General features: G+C 42.5%; 1 protein-coding gene across 2 annotated transcripts in view; it reads left to right on the top strand.

The window, feature by feature from the left end:
- Positions 1 to 17,593, top strand: part of GRK7 (G protein-coupled receptor kinase 7) — a 43,341-nt gene extending 25,748 nt beyond the window's left edge. For both annotated transcript variants that reach the window (XM_035133163.2, XM_035133164.2), the window contains exons 4-5: positions 5,808 to 6,079; positions 15,320 to 17,593. In XM_035133163.2, coding sequence (XP_034989054.1) covers positions 5,808 to 6,079; positions 15,320 to 15,641 — 594 coding nt within the window. In that variant the 3' untranslated portion in view covers positions 15,642 to 17,593. The remainder of the gene's footprint in view (positions 1 to 5,807; positions 6,080 to 15,319) is intronic.
- Positions 17,594 to 17,950: the final 357 nt, after the last annotated feature.

Here is a 17,950-nt window from a genome sequence, read left to right as displayed (position 1 = left end):
CATAATTTAATGCATTTGTGTATGTTATTTTCACTAGAACATGCATTTTCTACGCAGTTTTTGGTTGGAGAACTTCAACACAAAATTTGGAGAGGTGTGAATATCAAAAGATAACAGTAGTTCCGCTCATGTATTGCTTCAGGAAGTGAAAGGTAGTTCTCATTAAAATATCCCCCAAATGAATTCCCCCCCCCATTCCTCCTCCTAGGTTTTCCTCCTTACTGTGTCCTGGCTTGCTATAGGAAGAAAATTAATTACAGTAGAATAATGATGTACCAATGGCAAAGCTAAAAATGTAAAGTTAAATGAGCGCTGGACAGTTAAGTCTGGTTAAAAGCAACTATGGGGTGCGGCACGCATCTTGCTTCAGGCCGAGGCAGCCGGCGTTTGCCCACATACAGCTTCCCGGGTCATGTGGCCAGCATGACTAAACTGCTTCTGGCGCAACGGAACACCATGATGGAAACCAGAGCTCACGGAAATGCTGTTTGCCTTCCTGCCACAGCAGTACCTATTTATCTACTTGCACTTTGATGTGCTTTTGAACTGCTAGGTTGGCAGGAGCTGGGACAGAGCAACAGGAGCTCACCCTGTCATGCAGATTTGAACCACCAACCTTCTGATCGCCAAGCCCAAGAGGGTCAGTGGTTTAGACCATAGTGCCACCTGTGTCCCTTTTACCAATGGCAAACACACACACACACACACACACACACACACACACACACACACACACTGCACTGGCTCCCCATTCGTGCAATGCTCTCCTCAGGGAGGTTTGGCTGGCACTTTCATTATACAGGAAACCCCTGGTTACGTTACATCCCCGGGGGTTACATTTCAAGGCACTGCACACATCGGTGAAATCATATACAATTGAAACGTTTGCAAACACCCTGCTGTACCTATGCCCCACCCTGTTCCTTGCATTTTATTTATTTTTTACTTCTTTGGTCACTTCTGGGTTCAGTTTGATGCGTGTATGGAGAATTGAAGGGTTAGTTCAATCAGTGTATTGAACTGAGCTGCACCTATGGGCTCCTTTTTTTCTTGCTACCACTCTTGCCTGACTGCCTTCTTCTTACCATCAGCACACAGCATTTCCTCCTTTGGCCTCTGCACGAGATCCCCCCCCCCCCCGAGTCACCTTTTCCCATTTCTTTTTTCCTCTCTTCCATTCGCTGCATCTTCTCTCCTTCCTTCAGGCCTTTATTTTCATCACATATCCTCTTTCGAGATCCTCGCGTCATAGCCCATTTCCTAATCTCATTTCTATAGCCAGGGTGAAGACAGTGATTCACCGGGAGCACTGGTTGTCAGGGTGGTCATTTATGCATCACAGATAGAAAGGAAATGCATGGGAGGGGGGAAAGGAGGGGGACAAAAGGTTGCATCCAATGTTAGTCCTACTCAAAGTAGGCCCATAAAAAATAATGGGCATGACTGAATGTAGGGTCATTAATTTAATGGGTCTATTCTGAGCAGAACTTAGTTGGCTACACCACAAATATTTGCATATGCTAATTTATATGTTGTTGTTTAGTCATTTAGTCACGACGGACTCTTCATGACCCCATGGGCCAGAGCACACCAGGCACTCCTGTCTTCCACTGCCTCCCGCAATTTGGTCAAACTCATGTTGGTAGCTTCGAGAATCACTGTCCAACCATCTCGTCCTCTGTCGTCCCTTTTATATTTATATGTACAGATGCACATTTAGACATTATTGCTATCATTTCAATGGAAATACAATACATCGCTCCATACTGGTGGAAGACTGACCCTTGGGCCTACTCAGTCTGATTGGCAACTTCAAGGCCCCTTCTCTCCCTTTTTTATGCCTGTATTCTTTAAACTGGACTTAGACTAGGCAATCCTTCATATAGATGTCCCCTTTAGATCGTCCTCTGTAAAGTGGAACACATAGCCAGCTGACTGGTTGACACCCCCCCCACTAAGAATAAAACAAACAAACAATTATAAGATGACTTCTATTTAAAGAATGGAAACTTGTTATAAGCATGGGGAGAAAAATCTGCTTCTATGTGTTTTAAAACAGCAATGGCTAGTTTTCCTCAAAATATTGTATTCAATCATTAATTCATTCTATTTTCATTTTGCTTTCCAGCTAGCTGGCTCCAAGGGTGGATTACACTAATAAAATAATCAGATTAAAATGCAATAAAACCGTATTTAAAATTACATTTAAAATCCATCAGCTGAAACCATCAAGAACAATAGAAAGGCACAACTGTAGCAACCAGAAGCAAAGAGGAGCAGCCCCAGTTGAGCATTCATTGAAAGACCCATGTGTGCTGGGATAAGCTATAAAACTGTTGTGTAATGGAAGGGAGCCACCCCCCCATCCCTTTCTATGGACATGTCCATTTGAGAGCAATGTATTGCTGAGAATCCACTGTTTTCTCATTTGTCTTCCTCAGGTGCGCATTTGCTTCAGCCTTTATTTCACCTGAAAATATGCTGCTTACACTTGTAGGCATTCCCTTCCTTTGGCACAATCCACATTGCATTCATTTTATCCCACCTGCCAATTAGTTAAACTCACCCCCCTTCCATTAAACTCATAACTAGGCATGCATAACAGCTAGCCCCAGTTGTGTCTCTGTTGTGCTCAGTTTTGTTGTAGGGTTTCTCCACGTGCATACTTTTCTGGAAATCCAGAAAAGAACATACCTATCTGAAAAACCTTAGCATGCATACAAATCACGAACAAAACCTTTCGTAAAAGCACCAAAGGAAAGAGAGAAAGTGTGAGAGAGAGCACCGTTCCTAGATTCGGAAGTGTGAGGTTCAATAAAAGAAAGGGGAAATGATTTTTTTAACACTCAGTTGCGGAGGAAGGGTGTGGGGTGTGTGTGTGGGCCGCCCCAGGTGTCATTGCTGAGGGGGGTGACAAAATGACAAAAATATGAGTTTTAAATAATAATAATAATAATAATAATAATAATAATAATAATAAGGCTCAATAAAGTTTTTAGTTCAGTCAACAAATGTAACAAAACGTGGCTGGCACTGGGTGCCACACCTCGGGGGCCGGGACTTACCGTGGGGCCTGCAGTGTGTCCAAGCCACATGTCTCTCCTGGCAGTGACGTGGAGCTTGAGCGCTGCAGGCTCCGCGCTGCCTAAAACAGCAGTGTGGGACTTGCGTCTGCCCTCTGCCTCTCACTCAGCCACCCTACAGCTGAGGGGGAGGCGGCGGAGAGGCACCTGAGTGGCTAGCTATGTTGCTGTTAACACTGTGACTGTGCAGTCCCCCCCCCTTTTTTGCACAAATCTGAAAGGGTGATTGAAAAAAAATTCAAAAGAAGAGCTTGCAGCATTATAAAATTATGTTTTTAAATGCTGTGCATATGTGGTCTTTATTTTTTGCAGAAATCTGAGAGTGATAGATATGGATATGACAGTTGCAAGACAGTGCTTGCAACTGGTGTGGAGTGGAAGAAGCCACCAGAAGTAACCACCAGAAAAGAAATTAACATTTGGGAGAACGAGGGAGGCCAAGTGTAGTGGGGAGTGGGCTCAGTTTATTTTCAACAACTAATCAGATTATCCCCAGATCAGGGAAAACTGAATTCAGAGGGAAGAGTGCATGTTATTTGCAGTGTGTGTCATGTGGATGATACTAATGTAATGAGAACACAAACAACTTCAGTTTCATTCAGCTTTATTGGTTTTATTTATTTATTAAGTTTGTATACTGCCCTACACCCGTAGATCTCAGTGCAGCTCACATTATACTCTGGTGTGGCGAGTAAAACTGCGAGCAGCTGGACAGATGTACCTTCACAAGAAGAAAATTTGTTATGGAGGGTATCACTGGAGATTTAGCAGCTACCAACCAAGCTTCTGATAATAATGACACCTAAGGCAAGCTCCTCCCACCAGTGATCTCAAAGGTCAGGAGGGAACAGTGCCCAGATATGCAAGGTCTAAACCAGGAGTCAGCAAACTATTTCAGCAGGGGGCCGGTCCACTGCCCCTCAGACCTTGTAGGAGGTCAGACTATTTTGGGGTTTTTTTTGAATGAATTCCGATGCCCCACAAATAACCCAGAGATGCATTTTAATTAAAAGGACACATTCTACTCATGTAAAAAAAAATGCTGATTCCCAGACCATCCGCGAGCTGGATTCAGAAGGCTATTGGGCCGGATCCAGCCCCTGGGCCTTAGTTTGTCTACCCATGGTCTAAACTATTTAAAGCTGTTTATGGAGCCTATAAACTAAATGGTAAGCAGTCGAACTGCAGTAATATAGCCCCTGTGGCTGGCACCACTTACCTACCTTTACACTGCATTCTGGACCAGTTTGCAGTCTCCAAGCACTTTTAAAAGGCAGCACCACACAGAGTACATTGCAGTAGTTCAAGCTTAGTTCAGGCTTAAGGTTTCCAAGCATGTATCAGGTTGCTAAGTCCCTGTTCCCAGAAGACGGTGCAGTTTGTGCACCAAGCACACCATTCACCAATTCACTGAATTTGAGGAGAATGATAGCTGTAACAGGGTGCTAGCCATAGCTGTCAACCCTCCCTTTTTTTGCGGGAAATTCCCTTATTCCAGCGCCATTTCCAGCTGCTATCCTGGATTGTTAGATATACCGTAGACCAGGCATCCCCAAACTGCAGCCCTCCAGATGTTTTGTCCTACAACTCCCATCATCCCTAGCTAACAGGGCCAGTGGTCAGGGATGATGGGAATTGTAGTCCAAAACATCTGCATGGCCGAAGTTTGGGGATGCCTGCCGTAGACTGTCCCCGGGACAGGTGAGGCTGCTGCTGATCCCTTATTTTCAAATCCGAAAGTTGACAGCTATGGTGCTAGCACCATGCTCTAAATCCCCATAAACCTCTTTCAACAGTTTTATGTGACTATTGAACACCACAAGAGACAAGATGGAGCCTTGTAGCACCTCACAGGGCAGCTCCCAACAGCTACTTCTCTGCCCAGCATTTGGAGAGAAACAACGGCAAAGCAATGCAGTTTTCTGTCACTGTTGGCACAACACTGTGCCCAGCTTTGCCAGATGTTTGCAAGGATACCATGATCAATGCCAAAAGCCACTGAAGTGTTTAGGTAATTATGCCCTGTGTAGGGATGGAAGGAGGTGTCAAGTCCAGTTCTTTCAGGGCCTCGTTTCCCCTGTTTTAAATTTATTTCTCTACATTTCTGCAGCAATTTGCTTTACAAAAAACATGGAAATGAAAATTCGCCAGCATTTTAGTGCAACTTTCTCCCTATCGACACACCTTTGTGTACCGTTTTGATGAACGTACTCATAGTTTGATTGGACTTAACCGTCCAGGGGTCCTTTCCCTTTTCTTTTCTTTTTAACCTTACCCTCCAGAGCAGCAGAAAACAAGCTCGCTCCATCCTCTATGTGACAGCCCTTTTTTGTATATATTTGAAGACCACTTTTGAGTGTGAATATATTGGGTATTTTTACTTGACCCATTGGTGAGCTTTATGCTCTCTTATATTTGGCTGTGTGTTAAACGAACTGTTAATTGTTGCCTTTTTTCTATGTTCTGTTACAATTATACTTTTCATTATGTATCATTGTTGCATTCCTGTATTTAAGCTTCTTTATGTGAACTGCTTTCAGCACAGATGCATTTGTGGAAAACATGGTATGCATATGTATGATATACATGTGTATTAAGAGATGATTGTTTTCATTACTAGTAATTGCAGCTGAAAATGCAATTGTACATGTTCAAAAGAATCTTCCCCCCTCTCAAAGACATTGCTTTTTTAGGATTACTAAAGCTTTCTTTTCATTGTCACAGGCTGGAACTAATGGATACATGGCTCCTGAAATCCTAAATGAAGAGAATTACACCTACTCAGTGGACTGGTTTGCTATGGGATGTAGTATTTATGAGATGGTTGCTGGTCGAACTCCATTCAAGGATTTCAAAGAGAAAGTCGACAAAAGTGAAGTTAAAAGAAGAACCGTAGAAGATGAGGTGAAGTTTGAGCATGCTAAATTTGATGAGCCAACAAAAGATATCTGTAAAGTGTTCTTGGCAAAGAAACCAGAAGATCGTTTGGGAACCAGGTAGGATTCTATTTACCTTGATTGAAAAAAGAAGTTAAGGAGTAATGCCATCAATTCGTTTTAGGGAAATGTGGTTCATAGGTTCTATAGTTTTCTAAGACAGTTTGCGCTGGAAAGCTCCAAATGTGTCTCATTGTTTATGCTGGCCAGAAAGCAGAAGGGAGCTATCATAAATTGGATGTACCTTTTACCCTTTGTAAGTTTTGTGTTCTCTTACAGCAGAGCAGACACAGGAAAACTGACTCCATGTATCAAAATGCTTTAAATGTTTAATTTAACTCAAGGGTGGCTATCCTATTGGAGTTCAACAGCACCTGGAATTTAGTAACCATAAGTGGACTGAAAGGAAAACACTCAGCTTTAACTGGGCTGGGATATTATCTCAAGTCTGAAGTTCTTCTCTTATGGTTGTGGTCACACACATTTCAAGCACCTTTAAGGCACACGTCAAGTCCAAGGCTTCCTCCAAAGAATGCCAGCAACTGTAATTTATTAAGGGTGCTGGGAATTATGGCTCTGTGAGGAGTAAACTATGGTTCTGAGAATTCTTTGTGGGAAGCCATGACTGCTAAATGTGCTTTAAATCTATGGTGTGGGTGTGGCCAGGTGACTTTGAAAGGACAGGGAGGGGAAAAATACCTACTTTCCATAATTGATTTCCTCTGAAGGCATAGTACGGAATGCATTCTTAGAGCTGCTTTGCTCTTTTAATGAACTTCCAATTCATGGCCATTGTATTGAAATATAGTTTCCTGATTCTGTCTTTTTCCTTTGTTCCTTTGTGCCTATCCCAATGGATCTTGGGGAGGTAAAACAAAAACAATAGCAGGAGGAGGTAGATCTACTAAAGCAGCAATTGAAGAATGTACCCTGTACACATGCATGTGTCTTGAAGGATCATATTGTCTACTGCATGAAAGTCATGTACCCTTTCAATCTGCCGTGATATAGCAAAATACGCATACTGTACTGCTGCTTCTGCGCAGGTGATGTCCAATAATAACACAACAATAAGGGCTGTACTTTGGTTGTAAAATACAGTCTATGTAAAATACAGCACACAATCCTTAATCTACCCCCATCAATAATATTATTACAGGCCACCCCAGTCCGTGCTGAGCTGTGCACAGGATTCCAGGGGGCTTGGCCCTCAACCAGTGTCTGTGCTCCTTTGTAGAATTAAAGATGTGGCAGAGGCTGTCATCCCTTTAAGAAATATGATTTGTTCACATATTTACACCTGGATTTAGATTGAGGGAGTCCAGATCCTACAGCAGGCACCCCCAAACTTCGGCCCTCCAGATGTTTTGGACTACAATTCCCATCTTCCCCAGCCACTGGTCCTGTTAGCTAGGGATTATGGGAGTTGTAGGCTAAAACATCTGGAGGGCCGCAGTTTGGGGATGCCTGTCCTACAGCATTGTCATCTCAAGAGGGCATTTTCCCCACAGCAGGGCAGCACTGGAGTTCAATGCATCTCTCCCAGCCTGCAAAGATTGCTCTGCCCTTTTTTTCAGGTGCCAAACTCTTCCTGTGACATCACACCCAGTTACCTTGGAAACCTTCCAAATCTCCTGTCTCTCTTCACACCTCATGGCAGAGGAGTTCTCTTGCATTGCCAATGCCCCACAATGGCCCTGTATTTGTTTCTTAATGACCTTAGCTGGGCCAGGTCTTCTTGCATAGGTTAGCCCAGAAATCCCTCTGCAGCTTGTATTTCCTCTTCATATCCCAAATAATCAAAATCCTACCATTTATCAATGTTTAGGGTTTACTGGGCCTCTTGGGGTTGCCGATCAGAAGGTTGGCAGATCGAATCCCCATAATGGGGTGAGCTCCCGTTGCTCTGTCCCAGCTTCTGCCCATCTAGCAGTTCAAAGCATACCAGTGCAAGTACATAAGTAGGTATTGCTGTGGTGGGAAGGTAAACGGCGTTTCTGTGCGCTCTGTCTTCTGTCACAGTGTCCCGTTGCGCCAGAAGCGGTTTAGTCCTGCTGGCCACATGACTCGGAAAGATGTCTGTGGACAAACACCAGCTCCCTCAGCCTGAAAGCAAGATGAGCGCTGCACTCCATAGTCGAATTCGACTAGACTTAACCGTCCAGGGGTCCTTTACTTTTTTACCTTAATCAAAATCCTACCATTTATTAATGTTTAGGGGGTCCCCCCCAAAACCTATACCAGCACCCCTTTTTGGAGAAAGGTTCATATTTCCATAGATGTGCTAAAGAAATAACAGAAAAGTTGCTAACAACACTTAGAGCAATACATCAAAGCACAGTGAGCATAGCACAGTATATAGCACCATAGCACAGTGACACATTTAAAAACACAGTAGCACTTCCTCTCCAAGTGATTCCCCAGCTAAGGGCACAACAGCAAGGATTGTGCTTGGGCTGATAGGCTCCTCTCTGTAAAATACGATGCACAATGCTTAATTCACCCCTATAATGTGCTTTGAGAAACTAAAGTATTCCAATGTGCCATTTGTGTATGTGCCACTTTTCATAGTTGTGTTAGCAGCACATGCAGTTCTCTGCTTCCAATCTGTCAGGGAGAGAGAGACTGAAAGTGGGATAATTAAGAGAATGGAAGGAAGAATTTGGCCAAATTCATATGTACTTAAACCTTGGTTATAGTTGGGAATAAGCATTAAGAGGGTAAACCAAATGCCACACAGAAAGGTGGGTTTCAAGGAAGATTTGAAGGAAGGGAAAGAGTTTAGAGTTGAAAACATCAGTGGGATAAATTTTAATTAATGTGGATCTGCATCAGATGTTTGCATTGTTTTGGGGCCCATGGACACCTTGGCAACCTGGAAAGACTAGCATGGGTGCAACACGCACTTCACAACCATGAACACACCACATCCTATTATGCTGGCTATGGTAAATGCTTCACTCTCCCCAAATCCTTGTTCTCATTTTAGTGGAGAGGGGAGCATGTGCTACATTTACAACTCCTGATCTATGTGTTGTTCTAGTCATCAATCAGGATTTTCAGTGAGCCTAAAATTGGCTATTTTCTCAAGGGAAAACATACATTACAAATAATATGTATTACTATGTTGTTTCTGCAGGAGAGTTTAAGAGTGCAGGCAGAATCCTGCAGAATATCACATAGGAATATACAGCTAGAAGTGGGAGGCGGTTGCATGGTGTTTTTTTAAGTGATTTGATTTTTCCAAAGGTCTTGGAGCAACGGGATGCATGGCTTCTTGAACTCATGGAACTCTTGAACTCATAGCATCACTTCCTTTTGTCAGAAGGCCAAAGCGTACAACCTTGTGCGCTGAGGTATAGTCTCGTTTGGATCACCCTGCACTGTTTCAGTGGGGAATTCTAATGTGTCCAGAGGATGTGATTCTTCCCTTCACAGTATGAGTAAATTCATCTATTTCTAGTTCTGTGTGACGCAATTCAAGATGTAAAAAATGTTAGGCAACTTCCCTCGCTCCAGTTCTGTCACTTAAAGAGAAAGCAAGCTTTCAAGTTTTTGTTATTTTGGGGCTGCATACAGTAGACGTCGGGATATATGCAAACACACGTTCTAAAGGCTTGTCGTTCCAGCTAAATTGTCAACCTAATCATAGGTCCCTTGACCAGGGACAACCAAAGTGGTGCCATCTAGTTGTTGCAGCGTTATATAAATATATTTTATCTTTTAAAAAATCCTGCTTGAAGAAGAGAATGTAAGACTTATCGTAATCTAATATTGGGGCCCCTTCCAACTTTACAATTCTATGATTCATGACTAATTCTCTGTTGCCAATGAACCATGCTATCTGAACGAAACCCAGAGGCAAGGTCAAACAGAGCAAAAGTGGGGTAAAATAAGGTTTTGTGCTACTTTTTGGACAAAAGGCCCCTATAAGGAGGAGAGAAAGGGTTAAGAATAGAAAACATAGGCCACCAGATGAAATAAATATAAACTGCAGCAAATTATCCCAAGGTCAGCTATGAACAGTAATAAGACCATAAAAAGCAAAAGAGTTAAGCACAAAGCCAGGGTACTGGACTAACAAACTCATAGACAGTAGAGCCTGGCAGGAAAAGGTGGTCTTTGTCGTTATGAACATAAGAAGAGTCCTGCTGGATCAGGCCAAGGGCCCATCCAGTCCAGCATCCTGTTCTTACTGTGGCCAGCCAGAAGCCCTTGGGAAGACCACAAGCAGGTGTCAAGGTGTTTAATTTTTTCTTATCAGCCTAAAGATGTCAAAAGAACCTGCTGAATTAAGTCAGTGGCCCGTCTAGTCCAGCAACATGTTCTAACAGTGGACAACTTTATGCCTGTGGGGAAACCTGCAAGTAGGACCTGATCACAACAGCTCTCTCCCCTCCTGCGGTTCCCAGCAGACAGTGGAATAGAAATACTTTATTCTCAATGTACCACTTGTTTACAGTGAGATTAAATGAGCCCCCCCTCCCCACAATCTCTCAGTCCTTGTTACACTCTGTGTGCTGTCGTACGACCACCAACCCCGAACGTCAGCTGCAATGTTGCTGTCTTCCATTCAGCAGCCTCACGGCCCATGGGTAGAAACTGTTCTTTAACCTGTTGGTGCGGCTTATCATGCTGCTATATCTCCTGCCCGAGGGCAGGAGATTAAGAAGGTGCTGGCCAGGGTGTGAGTCATCCCTGAGAATGTTCCTTGCTCTTCTGAGGCAACGGTCTCCTGCGATAACATCTAGCGGACTCAGGGGACAGCCCATGATATTGTGTGCTGTCTTCACCACCCTCTGTAGGGACTCTCTGTCCATGGCTGTCAAACCAGCATACCACACTGTAATACAGTATGAGAGATCACTATCTATCGTGGACCGATAGAAGGAAATCATCAGTTGCTGTCCAACCTTGTACTCTCGCAAGACCCTAAGGAAATGAAGCTCTGTTGGGGCGTCCTAACCACCTGGGCTGTACTGACCTTCCAAGTTAGGTCTTCACTAAGATGGACTCCCAGGTATTTAAAGGAAGAGACTCTCTCCACACAGCCCCCCGATATACATCGGTGCTAGCTCCCCTCTCTTCCTCCAAAAGTCCAACACCATCTCCTTTGTCTTGGCAATGTTTAGGTGCAGATTTTTCTCTGAGCACCATGTAGATACCTTTTGAACCCTCCCCTGTACGCAGATTTGTCTCCGCATGTAATTAAACCCATTATGGTTCAGTATAGCCATCAGGAGGCCAAACACACCTTCAAAGGAAGGATGTCCCAAAGCAAAAGGAACAACCCACCTTAAGAAAATAAGTTTCATACTCTATACATTTCTGCCTGTGTTTTATAACCTGTCATTCAACCCCACCCTGCGTTTTACATGTGGTAATGTTCTTTCAGTTACTCATGAAGTCTGCAAAAGGGCAAAGGAACCTTCTTTTCTCTTCTTTTTTACCACATCCGTGTTCCTGATCCTGTACGATCCTGCTGCAGCTTGCTAAATGTTGTATTAACCTCGGAGGGAATTGGAGAACCACCTCGTAACCGTTATTTGTGCAGATGTTTTTCACGCTGCTGTTGATATTCCGAAATGTGCTGCTTTAGCATTCCTTGCTAGTGGTGGTATTTTCTGCATGAGTACGAAGAGGATTCCACTTCCTGCCCCCCCCACCAGTCCCCTTCCCACCATCCAGCAATAAATTTGTTATCCTGAGTCTCTCAAAAGCAATGGGTGGAGCTGCAGAGGCAGCAGATAATTCACAAAGAAGCACTGGAACAAAAGTAAAGGGGGTGGGGAGAGATAGAAATTCAAGGCATAGGCCTCTAGTCTTGTTTTATGCATTGTTGTTAGTGCCAGGTGTGGAAACACATATATCGAAATCCATGAATGGTCTTACAGAGTTCGAAAGGACCGTAGATGTTGTCATAATATGTGAAGTAATTTGAAATATTAAGATGGGGTGGGAGAGTGAAGTTACCCACTGTATACTGGAGGTAGCAGAAAGCCTGTCTATGCCCATTATACTGGAGATATTGCTGAAGAACAGCTCATCCTTATTGTAAAGATTAGCTAAAGATTCTAAGGTCATTGGGACCTTGCGTTATCTATTTAAGTACCTGTTGCGTAAGTTAAAGCTTCTCATAGGCAGCTTTAATAAGCACACCTGACCATTTAAAAATGTTCTGTTGTTTGTGATCAAGAGCCACCATCAAAAGAGCTAGGGTCAGAAGAGATTAACTATTTCATCTCCTAGGAGATTTGTGTAATTATATTTTGTACTCTTTGCCATGTGCGAACTAAAATAAACTCCAAACCCTTCAGGCAAGTCCATCTCCCAGATGGGAAAGATAAATGATGAGCACAGGAAATCGCTCATCCACAAAGAGATATAATTTATTTGCCTCGCAATGTTTATATAGTGCTCTTCAAAATTAATTCACAGAGCCATATGCCATACAAGATTATGGCAAAGTAGCACAATGCAACAACTAAAGAACAATAAAAGCAACATAATAAGCAACTAAAATTAAAACCAGCAATAAATTTTCAGGCAATGGCCTCAAAGGTACTTGTCCTGTCCAGTAAAGCATCAAGTGTTGCTTAGGGTCCAATGTACGTTCCAGCAGACAGTGTTCGCCATTGTGGAAGCAATTACTGAGAAGGGGCAAAGGAGAGAGACAGGAATATTGTGAGAATCCTTTTAAATTGTTCGCCAGCGTGCAGGTTTCCTGAAATAATGATGATGATGATGATGGTGATGATAATATATTTATTATTTATATATTTAATAATATATTTATCCCGGACGAGCCCCCACTGCCGACCTAGCAGTTCGAAAGCACGTCAAAGTGCAAGTAGATAAATAGGATAAATACAGTGGGAAGGCAAACGGTGTTTCCGTGTGCTGCTCTGGTTTGCCAGAAGCGGCTTTGTCATGTCCACATGACCTGGAAGCTGTACGCCGGCTCCCTCGGCCAATAATGCGAGATGAGCGCTGCAACCCCAGAGTCGGTCACAACTGAACCTAATGGTCAGGGGTCCCTTTACCTTTACCTAATATATTTATACCCCACTCATCTGGCTGGGCCTCCCCAGCCACTCTGGGCAGCTTTCAACAAAACACCAAAATACAATAGTCCTTCTGATATTAATGACGGCTCCACACATCAATGGGGGGCGGCTTTTGCGTGGACGTGCGCAGCCCCCTGATCCCAGAGTACTCCCTGGTAGTTCGGGACTGGCATCGCCTTCCCAGGTAGGATGCCAGGGGTCTCCGCCTACCCAAGCGTGGCATCCAATCCTGCCTGGGGAGGTGTTGCCAGGGGATGGCCAGGTAAGGGGAGGGACTGTTCGGCTTACACAATAGAATTGGAATCTTACCTCCAAGCACCAGTTGGTTCCAGAGCTTCCCTAAACAGGGCTGCCTTCAGATGTCTCCTAAAAGTCTGGTAGTTGTTTTTTCCTTTGACATCTGGTGGGAGGGCGTTCCACAGGGTGGGTGCCACTACTGAGAAGGCCCTCTGCCTGGTTCCCTGCAACTTCACTTCTCGCAGTGAGGGAACTGCCAGAAGGCCCTCGGAGCTGGACCTCAGTGTCAGGGCTGAACGATGAGGGTGGAGACGCTCCTTCAGGTATACTGGACCGAGGGCGTTTAGGGCTTTAAAGGTCAGCACCAACACTTTGAATTGTGCTTGGAAACGTAAAGGTATAAATAAGTCTCTTTATGAATTTGGTAAATTATAACATCAAATTATAACATCAAATTCAATGGCTTCTGTTCAGGACAAAATGGAGTTGTGCTGTGTTTATTTACTAACAAACAAAAAGATACAGAGCTGGATCTCATGGAAGAGCAAGTGATATATAGAGAATGAGCCCTGTTTAGGTAACTGTGTCTGCAAGTTCTCAAGCAGTCTTTATCTGGAAGGGGGAAAGGGAGATCCATCAGATACCCAATCCTGGAAAATCTATGGATCCCCTACCTACTCTTTACTCCTATAAAGTCCCTATTGCCTCTGTTTACTTTTGTACATGTATGTATTTCAGCCTGGAGGTGGTGCTAAAATGCCACTTTGTAAGCAGGGGGTGATAGCTCTTGAATTTGTTTAAATGTTATTCCCTACCACAGCCTGCAGGCATTCAGCTCAGCAGCAAGTAGGAGCTGGAGTGGGGTGGAGCCTGATGTGTTCCTCCTAAGCTGGCAGTAGTCATTTTCAGGTACCACATTTTATTCCTGGCCTGTGGGTCACACATCTCTGAGATTCTATGCATATCCACCAACGTTTCACAGAATAAAACGGAGGCATGCTTATAGCACCCCAGTTTTCCAACTGAAAATCACCACCCAAGACCCTGCTGCAACTATGCATTGCTGAAAGTCCTGCTCTATTATATGCATCAGCTATCGACTAAAAACAACAAGAATTGTATCTCTTGTGTGCAAAATGGCATGCTGTGCACCTAATGGTGCCTTAGCATTAACATGCATGCAGGTATATGCTTGCATACCAGATACACAATACTCCCTCGCCACGCTCAGAAATGTAATGTGTAGAAACCCTGGGAAGGAGCTGAATTCTGAAGAACGACAACTCTAGCAATTCACGTTAGCAACGTTTTAATGAGGCAACCCTGAAAGGCAAAAATGGAAACATCAATTTTCTGGGCTCAGATTTCAAAAATTGGAGCTGTCTCTGATAATCAAGGACAGATGAAGGAAATGTTAGATCATGATTCTCAGTTTATTCCCCCCAAAAACAATTCTAATACAATTTATATACTGCTTGATCGTAATTCCATTTAAATGCACAAACATACACACCATTTGGTACTCAATGAGTTTGCATTAGAGCTGCTTTTTGATTCTGGTGTTTTTAGGGCGCCTTCTGATTCCTTTATTATTGTAAGCCACACATGAAAGTGTCTGAAGAATTAGGTAAAAATCTCTATAATACATGAACATGTTCCTAGGGCTGCTTACCAGAATCTTTATTAATATTAGATGAATTTTATGTCTAGTTTAAATAGTGCAGCATATCTAACGCCTAGTGTTAAGACTGATGTTGATGCTTACATTTCCAAAACATGATGGTTTGAAGGGACCTACTTCCAAGTAGATATTCTTCAAATTTGCTTTTCAGCCTGATTAAAACTTGGTCCGTGAAGTAGAAAAGCCTTTTGTACCCTGAGCTAAAAATACATCAAACTAATTTATTTTTTCTCACTTCTCTCTGATTTTGCAGTTGAATGTACCTAAGATCTGTGCATGTTTGAGTTTAACCTTGAAATTCTCGTCTTATTGCAGGAGTAATGATGATGATCCCAGGAAGCACGCTTTCTTCAAATCAATAAACTTCCACAGGCTGGAGGCAGGCCTTATAGATCCCCCTTTTGTGCCAGATCCCAGCGTTGTCTATGCCAAAGATGTTGCAGACATTGCTGACTTCTCTGAAGTCCGGGGGATAGAGTTTGATGACAAAGACAAGAAATTCTTCAAGAAATTTGCAACAGGTGCTATCCCAATACCTTGGCAGGAAGAAGTCATTGAAACAGGACTGTTTGAAGACCTGAACAATCCCCACAGATTAGTTGGTGACTCGAAATCTGGAGTTTGTTTGTTGTTATAAATATTGCACCAGAAGTGTAAGGGTGGGAAAGCACCATTGAACCTTCCATTATTTCAAAGACTCTAAGGTGTGTAGCAAGAACTCATTGTCGTCATAAAGGCAAGCTGAATAAACTATTCTCTTCCATTTTGGCATTTTATTGGAAAAGTTCAATGAAGAATGAGGATTGTTTTAAGATAGCATGATGGCTTAACATCTCATGGAGATTTCTGGATAAAATACACAAAATACACAATGTCATTTGGATATATATTTTCCTCTCTTGTGACTGCTTCTGCTTTGTTAGGTTTCGGTAGTGATACATCCAAGTTCTTTATGAAAAAGACTTATCACTGGAGTGACACAGTGGGTCTAAACTGATTGCAGTTAAGTAGGAAACTCAATAAAAATGTATATAGGCTATGCTTCTCCATTTATTAAGTATTAAAACAATAGTCAACATATTTTTGCTACTGGTTGCAACTTCCTATCAGATTTCCTGATAGTATCTTTTCACTCTGATGAAAGCTGTAGTTTAAATTAAACTACAAAATGAATCACACCAGTTTGTAACTGGTCTTTAAAGAGAGAATAATATAAATGCAATAGGAATGTTTATTCAGCAAGCAATGGGATTAAAAGAAATGGTTAATTGTTTTTACAAGTGCTTTTAATGTTGGAAACTAATGTACATAACGTGTCTAGCTTAAATGTGTACTACTTCTGGTTCTTTTACAAAGCTTTGTAAATCTTTCACTTTGACATTTCTTTTTTGTGTGTGAGGGTGTTCTGAAGCTGGTTAACTTAGGCTGGCAAATCTTAGATAAAAATGTCTAGTTATTGGGGGTTCTTCAACAGCAGAAGTTCATTTATGCACGTTATGGTCCCACCCACATTCTCAGATGAAATTATTTCTGTGGCCCTGCAGAACTGGATAAATTTAAAAGTGAACATGCAATTGAACACTTGGGGAGGTTTATGATTGGAGAAAATCTCAAAACAGATGGCACCAAATTACTCACTGATAAGTTTAATTTTTAAAATTATGCCATTTACAATCTTGAACCTAAGCCTGCCTCCCAATCAGTTTATCTATGTGGTTGCCATCCAGCAGTGTGACTCCAATTCTGATTGCATTCTGAATTTCATCCAGTAAAACTTTAATTAGATATTGTTGTGATCCAAAGTTTTGTATAAAACTGAGTTAATTTACAAAGAGCTGTGTCTCCTCTGTTTATTCCCTACTCTTTCAGCTTTTTTTTGTTTTGCAATCTGCACATCTTATCCTCAATCATACTGATACTTGGAAGGGAGAGAAAGCCCTACTCCAGATGGAGTGACTCGAGGAAAACAGGCAGAAGCCTGAGCCAAAAAGATCTTTTGTTTCTGTACATTCCTTAACTGAAGGGAAAACATTTAAAAAGTTAAAAAATTAGCCCAGACTTATTTCAGACATCCTCCTATTTGTGGCTGCTAGAATTACAAGGGTACAGAACCAGAATTCAGGCCTAAGTTAAAACCACAAGAGACCTGCTTATTAAGATATGACAAATTCTGTGTTTTGTCCTGTATACTGCAATGTTCTATTTTCGGTTCAATGGTAATCTTAAATTAATCTCAGAACCATCTCCCATGAGGCAGAGTGAAGCTGCTTCCTCAAGTGGCGGAATTTCCAACAAGATCTCGCAAGATCTCACTGAAATCTCATGAGATCCCACAGAGCACATGAAATCTCATGAGATTTCAGCAAGCAGTGGGACAGCCCGCCCAGACCAGTTACTGGAAATCCTTGCAGGTTAGAAGGTTCGTGGATGGACTAAACAGCAAAAATGCATCACTTGACTGTGTTCCTGGAGAAGCAGACGGTACGTCTGAAACATTAGTTGCTGTTGTAGGAAATCAGATTTAAGATCAGGATTCTAAACTAATTCTGGTGAACTAAAATTATTGGTTAAGCTTCTTATTTAATGCATACAGAAAGAGTTATTTACATATAAAAATGGAGCTGAGAGTCCCAAGTCTTCCTTGCTGCATCAAAGTTAGTGAACAAATGAAATCACTCTTTGGGGATAGTTGTGGTGATGAATTCCCAGCTGAGCATAAAACAAGCTCATCTAACCAGTGCCCTTTAAAGCAAGCAGCTTCTGTGGTAATCCACAATTTTTTTATTATGGACTAACAGATGTTTGAGTTAGACAGTATGCAGATTCATGTCAAACCAGCAGGACTCAAGTAAATTAAATTTTCTAAACAGCTCTCTTTCCAGCATACAGGCATAAGCAAATATCCGCTGGAGGAAGATGAACATTTGAATTAGACTTAAACCAATG

This window comes from Zootoca vivipara, chromosome 5 (genome assembly GCF_963506605.1).
Source record: "Zootoca vivipara chromosome 5, rZooViv1.1, whole genome shotgun sequence".
Lineage (NCBI taxonomy): Eukaryota > Metazoa > Chordata > Lepidosauria > Squamata > Lacertidae > Zootoca > Zootoca vivipara.
Note: the sequence above shows the minus strand (reverse complement) of the source record. Positions and strands in the feature narration are given on the sequence as shown.